At 40.1% G+C, this 24,042-nt stretch overlaps 1 protein-coding gene across 1 annotated transcript in view; it reads left to right on the forward strand.

Annotated features, from left to right (window-relative positions):
* The first annotated feature begins 9,108 nt into the window (after positions 1-9,108).
* Positions 9,109-24,042, forward strand: part of ITK (IL2 inducible T cell kinase) — a 52,851-nt gene continuing 37,917 nt past the window's right edge. Inside the window, exon 1 of the mRNA XM_008147684.3 lies at positions 9,109-9,255. Coding sequence (XP_008145906.2) covers positions 9,109-9,255 — 147 coding nt within the window. The remainder of the gene's footprint in view (positions 9,256-24,042) is intronic.

The following is a 24,042-nucleotide window of genomic DNA, read 5'->3' on the forward strand; positions in this document are numbered from 1 at the left end:
GTGCCTTAAAAGGCCATCATCTTACATCTCATCTCAAGCCAACTCTTCTTATAAGGAGAAGTGTAGGTAAAAGGTTTGGAACTCAGGAGAAAGTAGGTTAATCAGATAAAAGGTGCAGTCTGGTGATTTTCTGAGCATCCCTTCATCTGCTGACCGGTGATTCTTCATCTGCATCCTGGGTGGCGGACACTCTCCCTGGAGCACAACAGTTCAGCTACTGCCTTGGCCACTCATAGTCCTCCTGGAGCCCAAAGGTCAAATTGCTTGCAAGTCTTCTGAAGTCAGGACAGGTCCAGTCATACACTCCAGTCCCTGGACCAATAGCTTTCTACATGCATTAGCTACCAAGCCTACTAACCATATAGCTAAAGCTACAAAAATTTTAACTTCTTGAGTTCCCCATCAAAGCTTATAATGGCCCAGCCAGTGTGGCTCAATGGTTGAGCATCAACTTATGAACCAGGAGATCACGGTTCGATTCCCGGTCAGGGCACATGGCCTGGGTTGCGGGCTCGATCCCCAGTGGGACGTGAAGGAGGCAGTCGATTAGTGATTTTTTTCTCATCGTTGATGTTTCTCTCCCTCTCCCTCTCACTTCCTCTCAGAAATCAATAAAAAATATTTTTTAAAAAGCTTGCAATAAAACAGGCACACAAGTAATAAAACAGTTAACATCAAAGTTCAAAATAAAGATGTAAACCTCTATATAGGTAGAGGGGAGTAAATGATCCAGAAGCTGGCATAAGATGATAATTGCAATTAAATTTAACTCTGAAAATATACTGGAAGAATGAAAAATAAATGATAACATTGATTTTCTTTGAGGGGTGAGACTGAAAATGATTATTTTTTTCTCTGTTTGCTGGTCTGCTTCTCCAGCAAGAATATATTTCACTTTTATAACCAGGAATATATATATTTCAAAAAAATAGCTCTAAGCTTCAGGCCACCTCAGTGATCACTGCCTTCAACTAATCAAACCAATGATTTCTGACAAAGGACATATTATTATTTTAAATTGGAAAGTAAAAATATTCTCCCACAATATTACCTTTTGAATTATATAAATTTGAAAGTGCAACATAACTCTGGCTAGTGTGGCTCTGTCAGGAGGAGCGTCGTCCCATACACTGAAAGGTTGTGGGTTCTATTCCTGGTCAGGCATGTGCAGGAGGCAACCAATCAATGTTTCACTCTTACATCGATTTCTCTCTCCCTCTCTCTCTCTCTCTCTCTAAAACTCTCTCTCTCTAAAATCAAAAAGCATGTCCTCTGGTGAGGATTAAAAAATTAAAAATAAAGAACCAACTTAAAAAAAAGTGAAGCATCTATCTCTCCAGTTCCATTTGCTAGAAGTTTGATATGTAACCTTCCTGACATTGCCCTATGCATATACATATACATTAATATAAACACAAAATGCTTTTATGTAAAAATGGATCAGACCATACTTATTGGTCTGCACTTTTTCTGTCTTAATAGTAGATCTTTTACTTTTTGAGGTGATACATTATGGATATCCATTATTCATTTTCATGATCTTGTGGTGTTCCATTGAATGGATGCGCCATAGGTTATTTAACCAATTTCTCACTGATGCACATATATCATTTCCATTACAAACAACACTGCATTGAACATTTCATACATATACCTCTGTGTGCATGTGCTCATTTTTTTTTTCTTCTAGGATTGGTAGCTCTAGAAAGAATAAGGATTTTTTAACACTTTTTTTTAGAAGGAAAGAGACTGTGTACTTACCAAATATTCTTGGTGTCACTCTCAAACAGATACAAATAAACCTGACCACGTTTGGATGAGAACCATAAGGAAAACAAAGGGCTTCCAGGCCTAAGAGAAGGATCGCTTTGGCCTGGACATAGGAGGGCTCTAGAGTGATATGAGAAGCACCTTCCTTTATCTAAATGGCTGTTCCTTGGGCCAGAAAAGAGGATTGGAATTGTAAGGCCTCAAATGAGAAAACAACAAAGAAGATGGGCTTCAGGTCAGTGTAGGGCTGAGATCACTTATTGATGAGCCAGCATCTATTCCTCTTTCTCCAGTGGCAACACTTTGGAGAACCACCTTAGTCTATAGGATTGGGTAGGGCTGACTGCATCCCACCCCCAAATCCTGGTGAGGGTGCAGACCTAGAGATAGACAACAAAAATATTCCATTGCCTTGGCTATAATGAGTGAGGTACATGTTTGCATATCACCCAAGCCAGGAAAACGATTCACAGTTCTGAGACTTTTTCTGGAACTATTAGGAAAAAAGAATCCAGTTCTATTGGTAAAGTGTCAGCCCACTTTGCTGCCATAGAGGAAAGCCTGCCTAAGCATGAAGCCAACACAGAGCTAAGAAGTGAGAAGCGAAATTTCTGATGTCATCGTACAAATAATTGTATCTAGAGTTGTTGTTGTTTTCATTAGAAAATTATAGAATGTTGACCGAGGCTTTGCTAACTCAGTTTTAGGCAAAGGCCTAAAATAATACAATTAAAGGAATCAAGTACCTTCCTGTCCTAAGAAGGAGCACTGTATTATCCATGCTTGACACAATAAGAGGCAAAACAGGTTCTGCCAGTGGTAGTGTTCACCCACCTGCAGCCATTAGAACAGGAGGGTTTGAAAAATCAAGAGAGAGATTTGGGTGCACCATGCATTTCCTCTCACAACCCGCCCAGGGTAAAGGAGAGTGTTTGCTTGTATCCACCAGAAGCCGAATGACAAGGACTTTAAGGGAATTCTCAATGAGCTTGGCCTAAACCTCGTAGAGTTTGGGAGACGTAAGGACTGAGATCTAAATCCTATTTGGAAAAATGTAATGGTGAAGGCTTATGGAAGAACTGCTTATTTGGTGTCAAGGGGAGACGGGGCTGTACTGGGGCAAGAGGTACATCTAATAACCGCAGGCCAAGGCTGCCTGAGTCTTCAAGTAGAGTCACGGGAGGGAATGAGTGGCGTGCAGCTCACTTTCAAGGAAAATCCACCCAGGAGGATAACCGAGATGGGCAAAGGGATGCCAACAGAGATGGGGGAGCAGGAGGCACCCTGGAGGTGGACGAGCAGAAGGCCAAGGGCTGACAGTGGCATCTCCCAGGCCAAGAGAAGTACTGTTAGGGCTCTCTGAAAATAATGACAGTGACAAAACTTTCCCATGAAAGAAAAAGCAGCAACAGTGCATCTACATTCAGAGGGCATCAACCGAGATCACACCTGTTGCCTCATTGAATGCTGTGCCTTTTCCCTTCTTCCTTCCCACACCTGAGCCTGAAGGGGTAGGTTGGGAGCCTGGCTAGGATGTGGTGAAGAAGGAGGAGTTAGGACTCAGTGGAAAAGGCAACATGTTTCGAAGCCTGAAGCAGAACCACACTTAGCTTAAGGGGAAAAGCATTAAATTGAATGCATGTTCGGAGTTTTGATTTACACTGAATTGGACAGGCCTTTTTTCCCCTTAACTTTTCATTATGGAAAATTTCAAACATATAGCAATGCAAAACGAATAGAATAAAGTACTCCCACCTACCCATCACTCAGCTTCAATTGTCAACTCATGGCCAAACAGTTTTTATCTCTTCCCCTACCTATTTCTCCCTCTCCACTGGACTATAGCAAAGCAAATCTCAAACATTTTACTATTGTATCAATAGTCATTTCAGTATGTTTCTGTGCAACATAAAGACACCTTTATCATAACAACAGTGCTATTACCACACCTTTAAAAATGAATAAAAATAAAAATTTGATTAATGAATGTCCTGATTTCTAATTGTCTCATCATATCTTTCTATAATTAATTTGTTTGAATCTATATCTAAACAAAATAATCACATGCTTGACATGTCTCTTAAACCTCAGTCTATAGGTTCTCCTTGGACCTGTTTGCTGTAGACACCGATCACTTGTCTTTAATGTTTTGTGTAGTTTGGACTTACCCAATTACATCTCCATGAATTTGTCATGTTCCTCTATGTCCTGTATTTCCTGCAAACTTGGATATAGATCTAGAGGTTTGATGAAAATTCATGTTTGATTTTTCTTTTTTTTTTTTTTTTGCAAAACCTCTGCATAAGTGGTTTTGTGTGCTTCCTATAGCATCACATCAGGAAACAGAATGTCTGGTTGTCTCTCTTTTTGTGATGTTAAAGTTGATCAATGTATTACAGTATTATCAGTCTGATATATAAATTATAAATTTTCCTGGTGGCTTTTCACATAATGATTTTATTTATTTTTATTTTTTTAATATATTTTTATTGATTTCAGAGAGGAAGGTAGAGGGAGAGAGAGGTGGAAACATCAATGATGAGAGAGGGGCCTCCTGCATGCCCCCTACTAGGGATCAAGCCCACAACCCAGGCATGTGCTGTTGACCGGAATCGAACCCAGGACCGTTCAGTAAGTAGGCCAACACTCTATCCACTGAGCCAAACTGGCTAAGGCTCACATAATGATTTTAGAAGTCATTGATGATGGTTGCACAGACCCATTATGGCATTGGGATTGCAAAGTGGTGATATTCTATCACTTTTTCATGTATTAGCTGGAATTCTTCTCTAAAGGTCTTTCCCTTATTAAATATTTGATTACTAAACTGAGATAGAGTTCCTCAGGAAATTTCCAGAATAATAAGTTGGTTCTCCAGCATCTTCCAAAAATGACCAATGAGTTGGGATTTTTCTTCAAATGTCTTATGAACTTGTGATTTTAACATTTTGGTTGTTCTTCAGTTCGTTTACATTATTTTTCTTTTTGATGCCCAAGTTCTTCCATCTTTGATGTGTGAGAGCTTCTTGAAATTGGCTCCTGTGAATTGAACTTTGTAAACAAAAGCAAAGAGACTATTCATCTTCACATACATGTTCCTAAAAGTAAGAGGGAAAATATTGGGACCTTAAGGTTACAAAGACAAATACCAGTGAGTGATTTGAAGGTGCTATAAGAGAAGAAATAAAATTACTTATGACTGTACTCCATGGAGACTTGGCAAATGAAAGGTTCCTATCACAATCTTATATAATAAAAGCCTAATATGCTAAGTGTCTGGTCATCTGGTCAGCCATTCAACCAATCAAAGCGTAATATGCTAATGCTATGGTAAGGCTGCTCAACCGCTTGCAATGACGTGCACTGACCACCAGTGAGCAGACGCTCCAACCTTGCTGCTGGGGTCTGGCCAATCAGGACTGAGCAAGACAGGCCAGACATGCCCTGGAGTCCTCCCGCGGTCCCTCCCTGGCTGGCCAACCTCCTGTGTCCCTCCCCAGCCCTGACTGTGCACCAGTGAGGTCCCTCAGCCTGGCCTGGGCCCTCTCGCAATCCGAGCTGAGGGCGCCCCTCTCCCCCCACCCCCAAGTGCACGAATTTCATGCACCAGGCCTCGAGTACCCATATAAGATACTTTGTGAAGTCTGTACATTTTTCAACTTGAATAAACCAGGTATAAATCTCTCTTTCTCAAAGGAGTTTACAGTCTAGTTTGGAATGTAGCAGTGTATTAGTTAGAATTAGGTTTGTGTTTATGACAGTATGTCAAAATAACAAGGGCTTAGAATTTTATTTCTTTTTGTTAAAAAAAAAAACAAAAAACAGTGCTCCCAGGCTGGCATGGAGGATCCAAGGTCACCAGGTCCCAGGCTCCTTCTATCTTATGCGTCATTGTCCTCAACATATAATTTCTACCTTATAATATAATACAGCTGCTCCAGCTCCAACCACATCCACATTCTAGTCAGCAAGAAGAAGGAAAAAGAGAATGAAAATGGTATGATGATTGCCCTTAAGGACATTTTTTAAAAGTCATACTCATCACTTACACTATGTTCCATTAGCTAGAATCCAGTTACATGACTGAAAAATGTAATCTTTTTTTTTTAAATAATCCTCACCTGAGGATATTTTCTATTGATTTTTAGAGTGAGAATATTGATGTGAGAGAAACACATCGATTGGTTGCCTCCTGCAAGTGCCCTGACCTGGGCCCAGGCCAGGGAGGAGCCTGCAACCTAGGTATATGCCCTTGATCAGAATTGAACCCAGGACCCTTAGGTTTGCAGGCTGACACTATCCACTAAGCCAAACCGGGTAGGTTTGAAAAATGTAATCTTTACTCTGGCTAGCCAGATGTCCAGGTAACCTTTAGAGAATCAGTTATCTGGGAAGAAAGGGAGAGTAGATACTTGTAGAAAATAAAAATCACTGTCTCAAACACGTTTCAAAAGCAAATATATATATTACTTCTTTTGGGAATATGTCTTAAAACCTCAGAATGGGAGAAGAGGGATCATTTAAAGTGTCCATTCCCCACCATTCTGAGTGCCTTGATTATGCAGGGGCAGCCAATTATGAAACATCGCTAAGGTGTAACCTTATAATTTACATTTTAAAATTAATTTTAGATAATTGCATTCCCATACAGCAATAATGATCATCTTGTTTCATTATTTAATCTCTGTGCAGTATATGCCATCTCTGCCTACACTGAGATTTCTTGTCTATTCATGCTAGACAAGGGCTCACATATTATACTTCAAATAGGTTCTAATTCTAAGGCAAGATACATAGCATCCACCATTCACAGATTCAGTTCCCAAAAGGCCCCTCACAAGGAAACTAAAGAGCAGACAAGGTAAGTTCACTCAGATATAATCAGCTTAGTAAGCAACAGAACTGGGATTCCAACACACTTTTGTCTACCTTCAGAGCTAATGCATGCCTTGTTTATTATGCCATTTTGAGAGATTTACTTATTTTCTGTTTTTCCACTAAATTTTGGAACAGAAAAGTAATTATCTACCTGCAGTATAGAGAGATTTCTATGGGTTTTTATTTAAATTATTTAAAATAAAAAATTTCAATATGTTTTTCCTAAGTGTTTTATGCTTCATGTCTCTGTTAATTGTCTGACCCAGTTTGGTGATTATTCACCCAACACGTCCTTTTTTATGTGCTAGGCACTGTGATGGTTGCTTGAGTATATAATGATGAGCAAAACTACACATAATCCTGACAATCATGGACCTTCTAGACTAGTGGGGAACATAGGCATTAACCCAAAAATCACCCTCCAAAACGTACAATTGCAACGGTCATAAGAGGTAGAAGAGAAATGTATAAGGTGTCATCTGGGTATAATTGGTGGATTTGAGTTAGGAAATCCAGGAAGACTTCTCTGAGGAAGTGACATGTAGGCTGAGACTTGCAGTATAATTTAGAGTTAACCAGGCAAAGAAGGGAGAGATGTTTTCAGGCAAGATGAACAGATGCTTTCAAAGCAGCATAAGGAGCATGCATGAGGGCTGGAGTGAGAATGCGTGAGCGAGGTGTGAGATGAGACTGGCAAGGAAGCCGGAGGGGAGCCCTGAAGTACCTTATGTAGGGGCACTGTTATTCCCTTTTACAGATTAGAAAAAATGAAACTCAGAGCTCTTGAGTAATTTGTCTCATCTCACAGCTAGTTAGGTGGTGCAGGCAGCTTTCAAGCTGTGGTTGGTAGAATAATGGCTCCCCTACAGATACTCATGTCCCAGGAACCTGTGACTATGTAAGGTTACATGGCAATGGGGAATTAAGGTCTGACACGAAGTTAAGGTTACTAATATCTGACCTTAAAATAGGGGGGTTATTTTATTTTTTATTGATTTCAGAGAGGAAGGGAGAGGGAGAGAGAGACAGGAACATCAATGATCACCTACCTCCTGCATAACCCCTATTGGAGATCGAGCCCACAACCCAGGCATGTGCCCTGATCTGGAATCTAACTGGTGACCTCCTGGTTCATAGGTTGATGCTCAATCACTGAGCACACCGGTCAGGCAGGGGGCTTATTTTAGATTATCCAGGCACTCCCAAGGCAATCTCAAGGGTACTTAAGTATGAAAGAGGGAGGCAGGAGAAGGGCTTAGAGTTGTGAAACAGGAATTTTTAGGGGTGAAAAAGACAGGTTTTAGGGAATTTTAGAAATTAAGGGGACCACGGAAGAAACACAGGGCTGCAGAGCAGCAGGTGGTATATTTCCATAGAACAGGGGAGCTGAAAAGCTGCAAAGGGTACATTTCCATAGAATGAGGGAGTAGGAACAGCAAAAAGTCTATATTTACAGAATAAAGAGAAGGAAGCCCTTCATCCAGGAGAAGAAGAAAGCCCAAAGGGAATAGGAAAACAATAAGGAAGGGGTGTGGGGGAGAGAACCTCACATGGAACATGTGAGGTTCAACCTTTGAGCCCAGGAGTTACTATAGAAACCAGTCCAAGGAAATAGTGACCAATCAGAGGGGATATCAAGGCACCGAGATCTGCAGCCTTTATAAGCCATAGGGATAAGGAACTCAGCGGGACCCTTTCCCCCTCCCCATGTGGGAGTCCGTTCTATGGGACTCTTCCCCCTCCCTACGTGGGAGTCTGTACTTGTTCTTTAATGAATTTACACCTTTGCTATACCATCTTCTGTCTGTGGATTCATTCTTCAACTCCGGCGGACAAAGAATCCGGGTTCCAGTCCAAAAATTCTGCATCACTAGAAGCTAGAAAGGGCAAAGAAACAGATTCTACCCTAGAGATCTTTCCCTACTGACATCTTCATTTTAGCCCAGTGAGACCCATTTTGGACTTCTGAAGAACAGAATGCTAAAACAATAAATTTGCAAGTCACTGAGTTTGTGAAAATTTGTTACAGCAACAATAGTAAACTAATACACAAACTATGCCTATTGACTATGTTCCTACCCTTTGTGCTACGTGCCTTAACTGTTGGATAGGCTAAACCAAGAACTATAAAGATTAAACTCTAATCTTTCATGTCATTGAGTCTAAAGTTTTTCAGATATCATTTTCAAACCATACAGCAAAGAGTGTGAGTATTTTATTTACATATGCCTCTTAGTTTTGTGAATTTCGAAAGGATGTGGTTATAGCCTTTGACATCAGAGGGGAAGCTCAGCGATGTTGACTGAACACTGATAGAAAGATAACGTTGGAGGCAAGTTGCCTCTGAACAACTCTCTCAAGATCAACTGCCTCCCCATCGCATTCCTTGCCCTGAAGCTGTTTCCTCTGGTTGTGCTGAGGGCTGATGCCCAAGGTGCATCACTTTTCAAGAATTGGATCATGAACAACTCAAACAACTCTATCCTCCTAGAAGAACAGCTCATCAAGAAATCCCAACAAAAGAGAAGAACTTCTCCCTCGAACTTTAAAGTCCGCTTCTTTGTTTTAACCAAAACCAGCTTGGCGTATTTTGAGGACCGTCATGGGGTATGTGAGAACTTTGTGTGTTTTTTTGTTTTGTTTTGTTTTTTGTCTTTTTTAAAACAGTATTGTCTATTGAGACTAGGCTGAATGATGAAGATATACATGGAATAAAATAAAGACACAGGGGACACAGAAATGCTCATTAGAACAGCCTAAAAAGTACAATAAGAGTAATCAGAAGAAAATGTGGAGAAAAGTCAAGAGATGGGGTGATTGTATTAGGTGATTGTAGTCCTAAAATCTATACATGCATAAGTTTAATATTCATTAGCTTTTCCCCCCTTTAAGTTTGAGTTCAATGTTTAAATTCTAATATTTCATGTGGCAAATGTTATGATTGGATAGAATTTAAACTTCATTTGAAATAATTACATTTTATGGAAGATAGATTAATAAAATATTAGCAGTCACTGAGACCTAAGTGATGATCTTGCTCAGTTTCCTTAATGTATAGTGGATGAAATTAGTAGTTGGAATGGTTAAGTGATGGGTTCAGTGTCAACATTTTTATGAATTCAATTCAATTTTGTTTCAATGGTCATCACTCATCTAATATCTTGGAAAAATATTCTCTGGGCATTTAATTGTCTCAAATTTGCAAGGCACAATGGTAAACATTTTTATCCCTTATAAACTTTTAGGAGACTAGGATTATCATGCAGTTAAGTGTTAAGCAGTACAGACCAGCAGTTCTTATCCAGAATATTACAGCTTCTTAGCTAAGTTAGTCTTTTCATATATCTAAAGACATGCTTATATTCCATAACAACAATAATAATAAGAGCAACATAAATTATCAAAACTATGTAGTTTGCCATCTTTAGCAAATTGCAGTATGTTATACGCTTGGCACTAGATGTATGACATCCTATGAAAAATAGTCCTTCTACCTATTCAGGAACAAATTCTGTAATTCTGCAAATTAAATATGTTTTTATAACTTTAAATATCCATTGTCATTATAATGCTGGTTGAGCCTCTTATTTTAACATGGATTTAGCTCATGGATTCATGTCTGTTTCCCCTATTGAGATGTACAAATGTTTTCAGCAGAACTCCTTCTCCCTGCTGGAGCAGTGGGCCAGAAAGAAGCATAGAGTTGGCTCACCGGTAGACATGATTTCAGATGCTCCCCTGTGCTTGGCGAATTTCTTTGCTAAGTGGTCACTGATGCCTGACATTTACTGAGCACTTACCACATATCAGACACTGTGCTTAACAGAAGGCAATGAAAGATTAGGGCCTGTTGGTATGTTGGTAAATGTTTAACAGCCATTGTAGTGGTAGTGACAGTAGAGTATTGGGGAGCTCTGCTTCAGAGTGTTTGCTGCTTTCTCTGGTGTAAATACTCCCATCGTGGCCAATTTCAAACTACTGATGTAATGTCTCCTGGCTCACAAAATTTAACAGTCAGGCCCTAGAGCATTAGCCTGTGGACTAAAGGGTTAAGGGTTCGATTTCAGTCAAGGGCATGTAGCTCAGCTGCAGGCTCAATTCCTGGCCTCCTTCGGGGCACGTGTGGGAGGCAACCAATTGATGTGTCTCTCTCTCTCTGGTTCTCCCCCTCCCTTCCACTCTCTCTAAAAATCAATGGAAAAATATCCTCTGGTGAGGATTAACAACAACAAATTTAACAGTCAGCTTTCATGGGCCAGTATAAGCCCTTTCTAGCACACTGGCAGCTACATACAAATAATCTCTGGAGAGGTAGGCATCCACTAAGCAAAATGCTTAGTTGCACGTGACTGACATCAGATCCTGTTCAGGAGTGAAAGAGAGGGCCTCGGGGACTGTGTATAAGCATGGGCTGGAAGGGGCAGCATAGACAGAACAAGCATCACAGCTTGGTGAGGCCAGTGTAGGCAACTAGAGTTGGATTCATATCCTCCCTCTATCACTTTCTTGATGTGGGTGAAATATTTAACCTCTTTAAGTCTCTGTTTCCTATTTGTAAAGTAGGAGCCCCAATAACTACCTACCTCAAGTGATATTGAATATTTCATGAGAAAAGTATGTTATAAGCTTGGCATTATAATAGTACCATCCCAATCTTCTGAAAGGCCCTCGGGGGAAATGGAAAGGTTTCCCTATTTTCATGACTCTGCACCTTAGGAATCAAGCTTGCTGTGCTCACAATGGCATGGAAGCCATTACCATTTACGTGGGTTGGGATGAATCCTCAAGTTCATCACTCTAGTCACTTTCTGGAAAGGGTCATCACTCCTCATGGATGCTTCCCCTTAGCCTACAGCTGATCTAGCAACAGAACCAGTTCTTGTAAATGCATACATCCTAAATGAACAATGGCAGGTGGCGAGGTGGTCCCCTCTTCTTGCTTTTATGGCTTTGACCACTGCATAGTGGTCCAAACCACTTCTGGTGCTAGACAGATCTGTGTCAAAGACCAGCTCCCCGCGTAAGAGCTGTGTGTCTTTATGTAAATTGCTTAATGCTATATGACCCTATTTATGTCTTTTTAAATATATATATACTAGAGGCCTGGTGCACAAAATTCGTGCACGGGTAGGGTCCCTAGGCCTGGCTGGCGATCAGGGCCGATCTGCGGGGCGACCGGCGGGGCGATCGGGTGGCCCCCGCTGGCACCCACCTTGGCTGGCCCTGGGGCCTGTGGGCTGTGGGCAGCTCCTGTGTTGAGCATCTGCTCCCTGGTGGTCAGTGCAAATCATAGTGACCAGTTGTTCCAATGGTCGGTCCGCCATTCGGTCGATTTACATATTAGGCTTTTATTATATAGGATATTTTTTATTGATTTCAGAGAGGAAGGAAGAAGGAGAGTGAGATAGAAACATCCATGATGAAAGAGAATCATGGAGCAGCTGCCTCCTGCAAGTCCCCCACTGGGAAATGAGCCCACAACCCGGGCATGTGCCCTTGACCAGAATCAAACCTGGGACCTTTCAGTTCACAGGCTGACACTCTATCCACTGAGCCAAACCGGCCAGAGCTATTTATGTCTTTTAAAATGATTAAACAGTTCTTCTTGATCTTGTTTTCTTTTAATGAAATGGAGGTCACAATTATTTTAATAGTAGTAGTAACTAATATTTACCGAGCATTTACCACATGTCTGTCACTGTGCTAAATGTAGATTGTTTCACCTAATCCTTACAATCACCCTGTAAATTAGGACCTACTATTATCCGTTTACAGATGAGGAAACTGAGGCAAAGAGAGTTTAAGTAACTTGCCTGAGGTTTCATATGTCTCTGGAGCCTACACAGACTCCCTGATTAATGGAACTTATTACTACTAGCATTTGTTATTTGTAGGGAATTGGGAACTCCACTGGGTTATTACAAAGTGCAATGCCTTCTTGTTCTTTAGTCCTCCAAGTAAGGGCAGGCCTTGGAAATAAAAAAACCCATGCCAAATGGTTCTTCTGCAACAAAGTGTATTATGAGTGCTATCAGTTGCACATAGACTGCAGAACAAATCCTTGTTTTCACTTACTTCACGGAGCCCTACTATGTGCCCACAAAGAAATGAGATCCTTGGCAACCATTGCCTCCTAAGTGCCTCTAGAATCTGTTCACTTCTCTCCATTTCCTAAGGACACCTTCCTCGTGAAAGCTGCCAGCATCTCTTACCTGGGACTGCTGCCACCTCGTAGCTGTGTCCTTGCACCCATTATACCTCCCCCAACACATTCCATTCTCCACACAGTAGCCAGTGTGAGCATTTAACATGGTGACAGTGATCATGTCCTGATGCCCCTCATCAGAAACTGACTTGTCCCTTTAGCAAGTCTCTCCTTTGCCCTGAATGTGGACACCAGAATCCATAACATGGGTTCCCTTGTCTCAGCTCATGTCCCTCTTTCTCCCATCTTTCAAGATTTTCTTCAACTTTAAGGCCTCCACTCTAAATGTCACTTACTTGGGACACGCTCCTTGATTTCCCTAGATGAAGTCATCTCCTTTTGTTAGGCTCTGCCACAGCAACACATATGCATTATTCAGAGCACATGCCAAAGTTGTAGTTGCCCACTTATTAATCTGGTTATTGTACTAATGTCATCCCTCACTCCATCATCTGTTAGATAATAAGTTTCATGAGAGCTGGCACCCAATTGGCTAAAGATGGCACCACCAATGTCTAGGACAGTGCCTGACACATATTATCTATCCATTAATTATTTATGGAAGGAAGAAAAGGAAGGAGAGAAGGAGGAAAGGCATGAGGTATAGATACAGTTGGAGAGGTTAGAGTTACACAGATGAACCCTAACAGAACCAGGCTCAAGGGCAAAAGAGTAGAGAACAAAGCAAGTGATATAGGACTTTAAACAGGAAATTCCTGAGTGTCCGAGTAAGTAAATAAGACTCCCTGGAGATAGAGTTTATGGCTTAGCCTTGAACTGAGGAAGAGGAGGGTCAGGAGGTTGGCGTTTTAAGAGTTGGGTCAGAGAGACACATGTAAGAAGCAAAAGGTGGGCCAGCCTCCCCCACCACAACTCTTTTTAAGAGAACCAAGCAATTCTGTTCTCTTTTTTCCTCTATCTTGTCTTCCCCTTCCTTCCTTGCTTCCTTCCAGGTAAACCCTTTGTGGATAATATTCTTAAAGCTACCTGAGCATGTTTGCTTGAGACCTTCATCAGTCATGCTCTCTCCACCTCATTCCTCCATGACTGAGTTGCCTTCTAGCTGGGCTCTCGCTGATACATGATGCTCCATACAATCTATTATTCACAAAAAACCTGGAATAAACGTTTAAAACAATGGTGGGGCATACGAGGGGAGGGGTTTGGGATGGGAATAGGGGGATAAGGACAAATATGTGATACCTTAATCAATAAAGAAATTTTTTAAAAAGAAACAAAACAAAACAAAACAATGAAGCAGGTATATTTCCTTCTGTGGCTGTTTGTTTTCAACTCTTCATCTTGTGGTCCCTAACTGCCCCTCCGATTTCATTTCACACCACACTTCCCTGTACCCATCATGTTCCTGCCCCATCGGCCTTCTTTCTGAACCTTGAACACCCCAAGGTAACGCTCCCCCTGGGACCTTTATACAGGGTCAGGAGTAGGGTGAGCAATGGAGAAGCACACTCTAAGTGTACCCGCCTCACCCCGCTCATTCTCTGGGTCCCACAAGTGCAGGATCTTTGCATTTGCTGTTCTCACTGTCAGGAACACCCCAGCTTTTTTTTTTTTGCAAGGTTCTTCATTATTTCCCATCTCTTTAAATATTTCCCCAGGATTCTCTTTCTTTTTTTTCTTCTAAAGCGATAGATACTTCAATGCATCAGTACCTGCACTTATTTATTGCATCCATTGATGTGCTTCCTCATTTATTTTCTGTCTGTACATCCACCAGAAGGTGTTCCATGAGACCAGAAATCTTGATTGCCTTGCTCATCGCTGTAGCATCAACACAAGCTGCTGGGGTGGTCAGTAAATACTCAGAATGAAGGTCACATAACTCCAGTTGAATTCATAAGAACATCTGGGAGCTAAAACTGTGGGCCTTGTCTAATCAGGCAAAAAAAAGTTAAAAAAGTAAGAATCCAAAGCAGAGTGCTTTGCAATTCAAGCCCCTTAAGGCCTAGTACAGTATAAGCCATTTCTATGTCTGCCTTAATGGACTTTCTTCGTGAATTGATTTTTGCTTGTGTGTTGTGATGTTGATGTTTTATGGAGATAGCCACTGGCTAGAGCATTTTTGTTTTGGAAGCAAATACTCCCACATTAAAATTAGATGTGATTCCTGCTGCTCAGGGACTGGTGCATCCATTAATGAGTTTCTGCAGGAAAACTAGGTCACAGAGCAATAATACAAATGTGAGGGCTTAGTTACTGACTCAGTCTGGAAGAAAGGTGTAAGTAGAAAGCACAAGAGTCTCTTGTAGTATGAGGTCTGTGGAATACAAGACATCTTCATAACTAACTTAGTAATGGACCCCACAGAAAATCATTCTAAAGTTCTTAACTTTTCAATGGCCAAAAAGAAAATTCTCTTTCTCCCATTTCCTTAACCAACCAGTAATAATTCTTCCACTCGTCCATGAGTTATTAGGCCTGTTGAAGAAGGGAGATTTTCCAAGATCTAATTTCCAGCTAGATGTCAGTCTGGGTTTGCCGTCATGACTGGGGACCTCACTTAAAGTGATCCAGAGGAGGAAACAGAAGTTCTGAAATGGTACCATGCATATAAAATTCCCCTTTTAGATCAAATGTCTGCTTGGCTCCTTGAAATTCAGTAAAATTTGTCAGTATGTTAAGAGAATAAGAACCTTATCCCAAGTCTTATGTTGTCACATAATCCCCATTAACCTAAAGTATTTATAAGCAGGCTTCTCACTATATTTTAATATTTGTAAATTTATAATTTAATATAAATTTATGTATACATTTTACATTTTAAAAGTCACAGGAATTACACCTACTTTTTATAAAAAATTCAAATAGTATAGCACTTTTTTCCCTCCAAAATTAAATATATGGTACCAAAGCTTTTTCATTTTTCTTTATGTATTTTCACTTAACACTGTATCAAGGAATTTTTCTGTTTTGATGTGTTTAGATTTATTTATTTGTTCAGCAAACCTTTCTTGAGCACCAACTACGTGCCAAGCTCTGTGGTAGACGCTAGGATTACAGGGGTTAATAATCGAGACAAGGTATCTGCCCTCATAAGCTCACATGCTAGTGGAGGAGACAGACAATACACAAGTATAAATACATGGGGCAGATATAGACTGTGGTAGGTTCTGTGGAAAAACTAAGCAGTAGCTGGGGCTGCTTGGGAAGAGGGTAGTCAGAGAAGGATTTTATATCTGATGTCCGTGGGGACGACAGATTATACAAGGGGCAGGAGTAGAAGCCAGGAAGCCAGTTGAGACACGACGTGGTCTAGATTGGTGAAGTCTTCTGATGTATTGTATAGTATTCGATGGGCAACTCTGTTTTAACTTTCTTATAGCATCCCTCTCCCTGAGGGTACTTGATCCAGAATCATTCTACTCCACATTTTGGTGGAAATGTGCCTGGTATCTAACCTGCTTCATGATTAACACTGAGCTCAGACAGTCTCTAGAAGCAAGGACTGATGAAAAGTTAGAATCAGGTCAAACTCATTTTGATTAACCTCAAAAGACAGAGCAGCAAGCCTTCATATATTGTTTTAAAAAATGAACAAAACAATGACACAAGATGTTCTCCATAATTCTTTTGTCTGAAGACATCAATTTTAATAATTGAGTTGGTTCATTTCAGAGATATACTTATCTATTTCATGTATCTGAACAAATCGATGAATTTTTCTATCATCTATTGTTTGACATTTATTTCAGGTTGTTTCCAGGTAGTCAGTGAAAACACTGAAAAACAATAGTCTACCTAAAACAGTGCTGTCTCCTTTTCAAAATCAGCCCCTTAAGATAGAGTACCACGTGTGAGATAACAGTGTCACAGGATGAGAACACTTATGGCTTCCATCATTTGTTGCTACATCCCCTTCCAAAGCAATGCATGGGGCCACCAAATTTACCAGAACTAATAAAAAATAGAAGAATCCACCCTGGCTCATGTGGCTCAGTGGTTGAGTGACAAGCTATGAACCAGGAGGTCACAGTTCGATTCCCATTGAGAGCACATGCCCGGGGTTGTGGGCTTGATCCCCAGTGGGGTGTGTGCAGGAGGCAGCCGATCAATTATTTTCTCTCATCATTGATGTTTCTATCTCTCTCTCCCTCTCCCTTCCTCTCTGAAATCGATTATATATATATATATTTATTTATATATTAAATCCATTGTTGTGGTTCTTTTCAAGTACACTGTTTTTATAGGTTTTTATTTATTTTTTTTTTTTAATATTTTTATTGAGGTATTATATGTGTACATATCTTACTATTACCCCCCCCACCCCACACCCACACATGCCCTCCCCCCCCACAGTTTTGCGTCCATTGTTTATGCTTATATGCATGCATACAAGTCCTTCGTTTGATTTCATAACTCCCCCACCTTTCCCAAACTTTCCCCCTGTACTTTGAAAGTCTGTTTGATGCTTTACTGTCTCTGTATCTATCTTTTTGTTCACCACTTTATAATGTTCTTTACTATCCCTAAATGAGTGAGATCATGTGGTATTTTTCTTTCATTGACTGGCTTATTTCACTTAGCATAATGTTCTCCAATTCCATCCAGGTTGCTGCAAATGATGAGAATTCCTTCTTTTTTATGGCAGCATAGTATTCCATTGTGTAGATGTACCACAGTTTTCCGATCCACTCATCTGCTGACGGGCACCTAGGCTGTTTCCAAATCTTAGCTATTGTAAATTGTGCTGCTATGAACATAGGGGTGCATATATCCTTTCTGATTGGTGTTTCTAGTTTCTTCGGATATATTCCCAGGAGTGGGATTACTGGGTCAAATGGGAGTTCCATTTTCAGTTTTTTGAGGAAACTCCATACTGTTCTCCACAGTGGCTGCACCAGTCTGCATTCCCACCAGCAGTGCACGAGGGTTCCTTTTTCTCCGCATCCTCGCCAACACTTGTTGTTTGTTGATTTGTTGATGATAGCCATTCTGACAGGTGTGAGATGGTACCTCATTGTTGTTTTGATTTGCATCTCTCGGATAATAAGTGACTTTGAACATGTTTTCATGTGTCTCTTGGCCTTCCTTCTGTCTTCTTTTGAAAATATTCTGTTTAGGTCTGTTGCCCATTTTTTTATTGGATCATTTATCTTCCTCTTATTGAGTTGCATAAGCTGCCTGTAGATGTTGGAGATTAAACCTTTATCAGTGATAGCATTTGCAAATATGTTTTCCCATGCAGTGGGCTTTCTTGTTGTTTTGTTGATGGTTTCTTTTGCTGTAAAAAAGCTTTTTATTTTGATGTAGTCCCATTTGTTAATTTTCTCTTTAGCTTCCATTGCCCTAGGGGCAGTGTCAGTGAAGAAGTTCTTGTGGCATATGTCTGAGATTTTGTTGCCTGTGGATTCCTCTAGTATTTTTATGGTTTCCCGTCTTATGTTTAAGTCCTGTATCCATTTTGAGTTTATTTTTGTGTATGGTGTAAGTTGGTGATCTAGTTTCATTTTTTTGCATGTATCTGTCCAGTTTTCCCAACACCATTTATTGAAGAGACTGTCTTGACTCCATTGTATGTTCATGCCTCCTTTGTCAAATATTAATTGAGCATAGTGGTTTGGGTCGATATCTGGGTTCTCTATTCTGTTCCATTGATCAATATGTCTGTTCTTGTGCCAGTACCAGGCTGTTTTGAGAACAGTGGCTTTGTAATACAGCTTGAAATCTGGTATTGAGATCCCACCTACTTTATTCTTCTTTCTGAGGATTGCTGAGGCTAGTCGGGGTCTTTTTTTATTCCAGATGAATTTTTGGAGAGTTCTTTCTAGGTCTGTGAAATATGCTGTTGGTATTTTGATGGGAAGTGCATTGAATCTGTAGATTGCTTTGGGTAGTATGGACATTTTAATGATGTTGATTCTACCAATCCAGGAACATGGTATGTTCTTCCATCTGTTTACGTCTTCCTCTATCTCTTTTTTCAGTGTCCTGTAGTTTTCTGCGTATAGGTCTTTTACCTCCTTAGTTAAGTTTATTCCTAGGTATCTTAATTTTTTTGGTGCGATGGTAAATGGGATTGCTTTTTTAGTCTCTCTTTCTGTAAGTTCATTATTGGTGTATAGAAAAGCCATAGATTTCTTGGCGTTAATTTTGTATCCCGCTACATTGCCGAATTCATTTATTAAGTCTATTAGTTTTTTGATGGAATCTTTTGGGTTTTTTATGTACAATATCATGTCATCTGCGAATAAGGACAGCTTCACTTCTTCTTTTCCAATTTGGATGCCTCTTATTTCTTCTTCTTGCCTAATTGCGATAGCTAATACTTCCAGTACTATGTCAAACAGGAGTGGTGAGAGTGGGCATCCCTGTCTTGTTCCTGTTCTTAGGGGAAATGGTTTTAGTTTTTGCCCATTGAGTATGATGTTTGCTGTGGGTTTATCATAAATAGCTTTTATTATGTTGAGGTATGAGCCTTCTATTCCCACCTTGTTGAGAGTTTTTATCAAGAAAGGGTGTTGGATTTTGTCAAATGCTTTTTCTGCATCTATTGATATGACTATGTGATTTTTATCTCTCAATTTGTTTATGTGATGTATCACGTTTATTGATTTGCGGATATTGTACCATCCTTGCATTCCTGGAATAAATCCTACTTGGTCATGGTGTATGATCTTTCTGATGTACTGCTGGAGCCGATTTGCTAGAATTTTGTTGAGGATTTTGGCATCAATGTTCATGAGGGATATTGGCCTGTAATTCTCTTTCATTGAGTTGTCTTTATCTGGTTTTGGTATTAGGGTGATGCTGGCTTCATAGAAGGAGCCTGGAAGTGTTCCTTCCTCTTGAATTTTTTGGAATAGTCTGAGGAGGATAGGTTTTAGTTCTTCCTTGAAAGTTTGATAAAACTCTCCTGTGAAGCCATCTGGCCCCGGGCTTTTGTTTGCCGGAAGCTTTTTGATGACTGCTTCAATTTCTTCCATAGTTACTGGCATGTTGAGCTGTTTAGAATCTTCCTGATTGAGTTTTGGAAGGTTGTATTTTTCTAGGAATATGTCGATTTCCTCTAGGTTGTCCAGTTTGTTGGAATAGAGTTGTTCGTAGTATTTTGTAACAATCCTTTGTATTTCGTCGGGGTCTGTTGTTATTTCACCTCTTTCATTTCTGATTTTGTTTATTTGGGTCCTCTCTCTTTGCTTCTTGGTGAGCCTGGCTAGAGGTCCATCAATCTTGTTTATCCTTTCAAAGAACCAGCTCTTGGTTTTGTTGATCTTTTGTATTGTTTCTTTGGTCTCTATGTCGTTTATCTCCGCTCTGATCTTTATTATTTCTTTCCTTCTGCTTACACTGGGCTTATCTTGTTGCTCTCTCTCTAACTCTTTGAGTTGTTGGGTTAGGTAATTTATTACCATTGTTTCTTGTTTTTTGAAGTAGGCTTGTAGAGCTATGAACTTCCCTCTCAGGACTGCTTTCATTGTGTCCCATAGATTTTGGATTGTTGTGTTTTCATTGTCGTTTGTTGCCATGATGTTTTTTATTTCTTCCTTGATGTCTTTGGTAACCCAGTCATGGTTTAATAACATGCTGTTTAGTCTCCAAGTGTTTGATTTCTTTGGGTTGTTTTTATTGTAGTTGATTTCCAGTTTTATGCCACTGTGATCTGAGAAGATACTTGATATGATTTCTATCTTCTTGAATTTGGAGAGACTTTGCCTATGTCCTAACATATGGTCTATCTTTGAAAATGACCCATGTGCACTTGAGAAGAATGTATATTCTGTGGCTTTGGGGTGAAATGTTCTGAAGATGTCGATTAATTCCATCTGTTCTAGTGAGTCATTTAGGATTGATGTTTCTTTGCTGATTTTTTGTTTAGAGGATTTGTCCAATGGTGATAGTGGGGTATTGAAGTCTCCTACTATGATTGTATTACTGTCAATCTCTCCTTTGATATCTTCCAGGAGTTTTTTAATGTATCTTGGTGCTCCTGTATTGGGTGCATATATGTTTACCAGAGTTATTTCTTCTTGTTGGATTTCTCCCTTTAGTATTATGAAGTGGGCTTCATTATCTCTTGTTATGTCCTTCACTTTGAGATCTAATTTGTCAGATATAAGTATTGCAACCCCAGCTTTTTTTTCATTTCCATTTGCCTGGAAAACCTTTTTCCATCCCTTTACTCTCAGTCTGTATGCATCCTTTTTTTTGAGGTGGGTTTCCTGTAGACAGCAGATATCTGGGTTTTGTTTTCTTATCCAGTCTGTTACCCTGTGTCTTTTGATTGGGGCATTCAATCCATTTACATTTAAAGTTATTATTGATAGGTACTTATTTGACGCCATTTTTATTCTATACCCCTGTGTACCTTCTTTGCTTCCTATTTCTTTCTTTTTTTTACAGCAGACCCTTTAGCATTTCTTTCATTGCTGGTTTGGTGGTGATAAACTCCCTTAGTCCTTTTTTGTCTCTGAAGCTCCTGATTTCACCTTCAATTTTGATTGATAGCCTTGCTGGGTACAGTATTCTTGGATTTAGACCCTTCCTTTGCATGACTTGGTATATTTCATTCCATTCCCTTCTGGCCTGATGAGTTTCTGTTGAGAAATCAGTTGCTAGTCTGATGGGGGTTCCTTTGTATGTAACTGTCTGTCTCTCTCTGGCCGCTTGTAAGATTCTTACTTTGTCGTTGGTGTTTGCCAACTTAACTATAATGTGCCTTGGCGTCGGTCTTTTGGGGTTCATTTTGCTTGGAACTCTGTGAGCTTCTTGGATTTGTGTGGGTTTTTTCTTCCCTATATCAGGGAAGTTTTCTGTTATTATTTCTTCAAACAGGTTTTCTATTCCTTGCTCAGTTTCCTTTCCTTCTGGCACCCCTATTATCCTGATGTTGTTTTGTTTTGTATTGTCCCGAAGTTCCCTTACGCTCTCCTCAATCTTTCTAATTTTTGTTTCTAGAAGCTGTTGTAATTGGGTATTTTTTTCCATCTTGTCTTCTAGCTCACTTATGCGGTCCTCTGCTTCATCTAGTCTACTCTTGATGCTTTCTATTGAGTTCTTTACAGCAGCGATGTCACTTTTCATTTCTTCTTGGTTCTTCTTCATTTCTTCTTGGTTCTTACTCATATTGTCGAATTTGTCTTCCATCCTTTTCAGCCACTTTATGACCATTTCTCTGAATTCTTTCTCTGATAGGTTGTTTGCCTCTAAATCGTTTACTTCCTTTTCTGGTGATGCCTGCTTCTCTTTCCTGTGGGGGCTGTTTCTTTGTCTCCCCATGGTCTCTCTTCTCCGGATGTCTGGTTATATAGATTTCTCTCTCTGGCGTTGATTTAAAGGTATAAAATACAACACAACCAGGCACAACAGACAAGGCACTGAACAGAATTGTATTCACGATATTAATAACCTCCAATAGAGGTAACCACCAGAGAAAGACAAATTAGGGAATAGGAGTGGAAGAGGGAGAGTAAAAAGAAAGAACAACAACGAAGAAAAAAACAACAACAAAGAGTGTGAATCTGAACTTGGGAAAAGAGCAGAAAGAAAGAAAAGAAATAACAGAAAAGAAAAAGAAAAGAAAAAAAAGTAAGAGAGACAAGAATGATACTAAGAGAGAAAAGGGGAACAAACTATATATATGGGGAGTAAACTCCACTAGAACAACCACTATTCCCAGCAAATTCCAGCAACACGAGCCTGGAGATTAATACAAACTGCAACAGCAGCTAATATCAAGTGAGGCAAGGGAAAACAAAAGTAAAAAACAAACAAAAACAAAGCAAACAAAAGAACCAACCAAACCAACAAAAAGAATAATCTAAACAATCTCATAAAAAAGCATAAAAATTCAATCTAATCAACATTCAAGCAAACAACAACAAAAGGCCCGAGAGAAAAATAATTTTTTAAAGGTAGCGTAGAGAGAGGTTTGTATGGATTTGGAGCAGGGGGTTGGGAATTAGATATATAAGTAGGGTGAAGTTTTAGCAGGGAGTAAACTGAAAAAGTAGGGAAAATCTAAAGCCAGAAAGGGTTAAGATAAACTGGGAGCAAAAGGGGAAAGGTTAGGAGAGTGATGGCATAATGTTAGCTTTGAGATAGGGTAAAGCGATTGTAAGGGAAAGATGCAAATCGAATGTAGGACACTAATCCAAAAATAAAAGAAAGAGAAAATCAAATGACATTAAAAAAAAAAAAAAAAAAAAAAAAGTAAAATAATAGTAATAATAGTGCTGATTGAAAATAAAAATGTAATAATTAAAAAGGTGAAAATCAAGTGAGGAAAAAGAAAAAAATATTAGTTTCTTAAGTAAAAGATGCAAAAAATGAAAATAAAAAAATATGAGAAAAAATTTAAAAAATTGAAAAAAGAATTGAAAATTAAAAAATAGGAAGACTAAAATGTGCAGTAGCGGCTGTCATTCACTTCCTCTATTATTCTGTTTGGTACGCCTTTTTCCCAGTCTGGGCGGTATTTCAGTTCAGCTTCATTCCAGGGCTCCTCAGTGTTGGAAGCCAGTCCTGCTTTTTAAGCCAGCCCTATCTTAATTTCTCGTATTTATTTTTGATTACACCAGAGACAATTAGCGTTTCAGCCCCTGGGTGGCAGTGTTTCTGAATTGACTTCCGGGCCTCTCTAGCTCTTTTTTCTTTTTTTTTTTTTTTCCCCTTCTATGGCACTCACTACCGGTTTGTGGACATGTGCGCCTCAGAGCTGCCTCTCTGATGGTCACACGCAGCTCTGGCCCCAGGTTCCGAAAAAACACCTTCCCCCTGCAGTCTTTCAGGGTTTCCACCTGGGTTTACCTCGGTATTGGGCTTAGCAATCAGAGTCGGAAAGAGCCCAGGTGTGCGGACCGTGGGTCTGTGCCCCAGACTAAGGAGCCTGCACTCCTTTGAAAATTCTTAGTCTGACCCTCCTCGTCAGATTAAAATGAGTTGCTTTCAAGAGGTCACTTCTGTTAGCAGCTCAGAAGACCCCCCTCCTCATTCACGGATCACGGCAGTTCCAACTGCCGCTGATTTTTCTAGGCACAGACCTCCCGGCTCCTGCCGGTCCTGCGGCTGCCGCGCTTCCCTCACCCAGCGCTTCCCTCACCCACCGCGGGGATTAGAAACCGCAGCTTATTTCAGACAAAATCTGACCTTTCCGTGGTGCAGTGAAGAGTTTCTTTGAATCCAAATGTTTGCGCTGATAGGGGACCGGTGGTCTGGTGCTCCCAGCAGTT

Source organism: Eptesicus fuscus, chromosome 6 (genome assembly GCF_027574615.1).
Source record: "Eptesicus fuscus isolate TK198812 chromosome 6, DD_ASM_mEF_20220401, whole genome shotgun sequence".
In the NCBI taxonomy this organism is placed as follows: domain Eukaryota; kingdom Metazoa; phylum Chordata; class Mammalia; order Chiroptera; family Vespertilionidae; genus Eptesicus; species Eptesicus fuscus.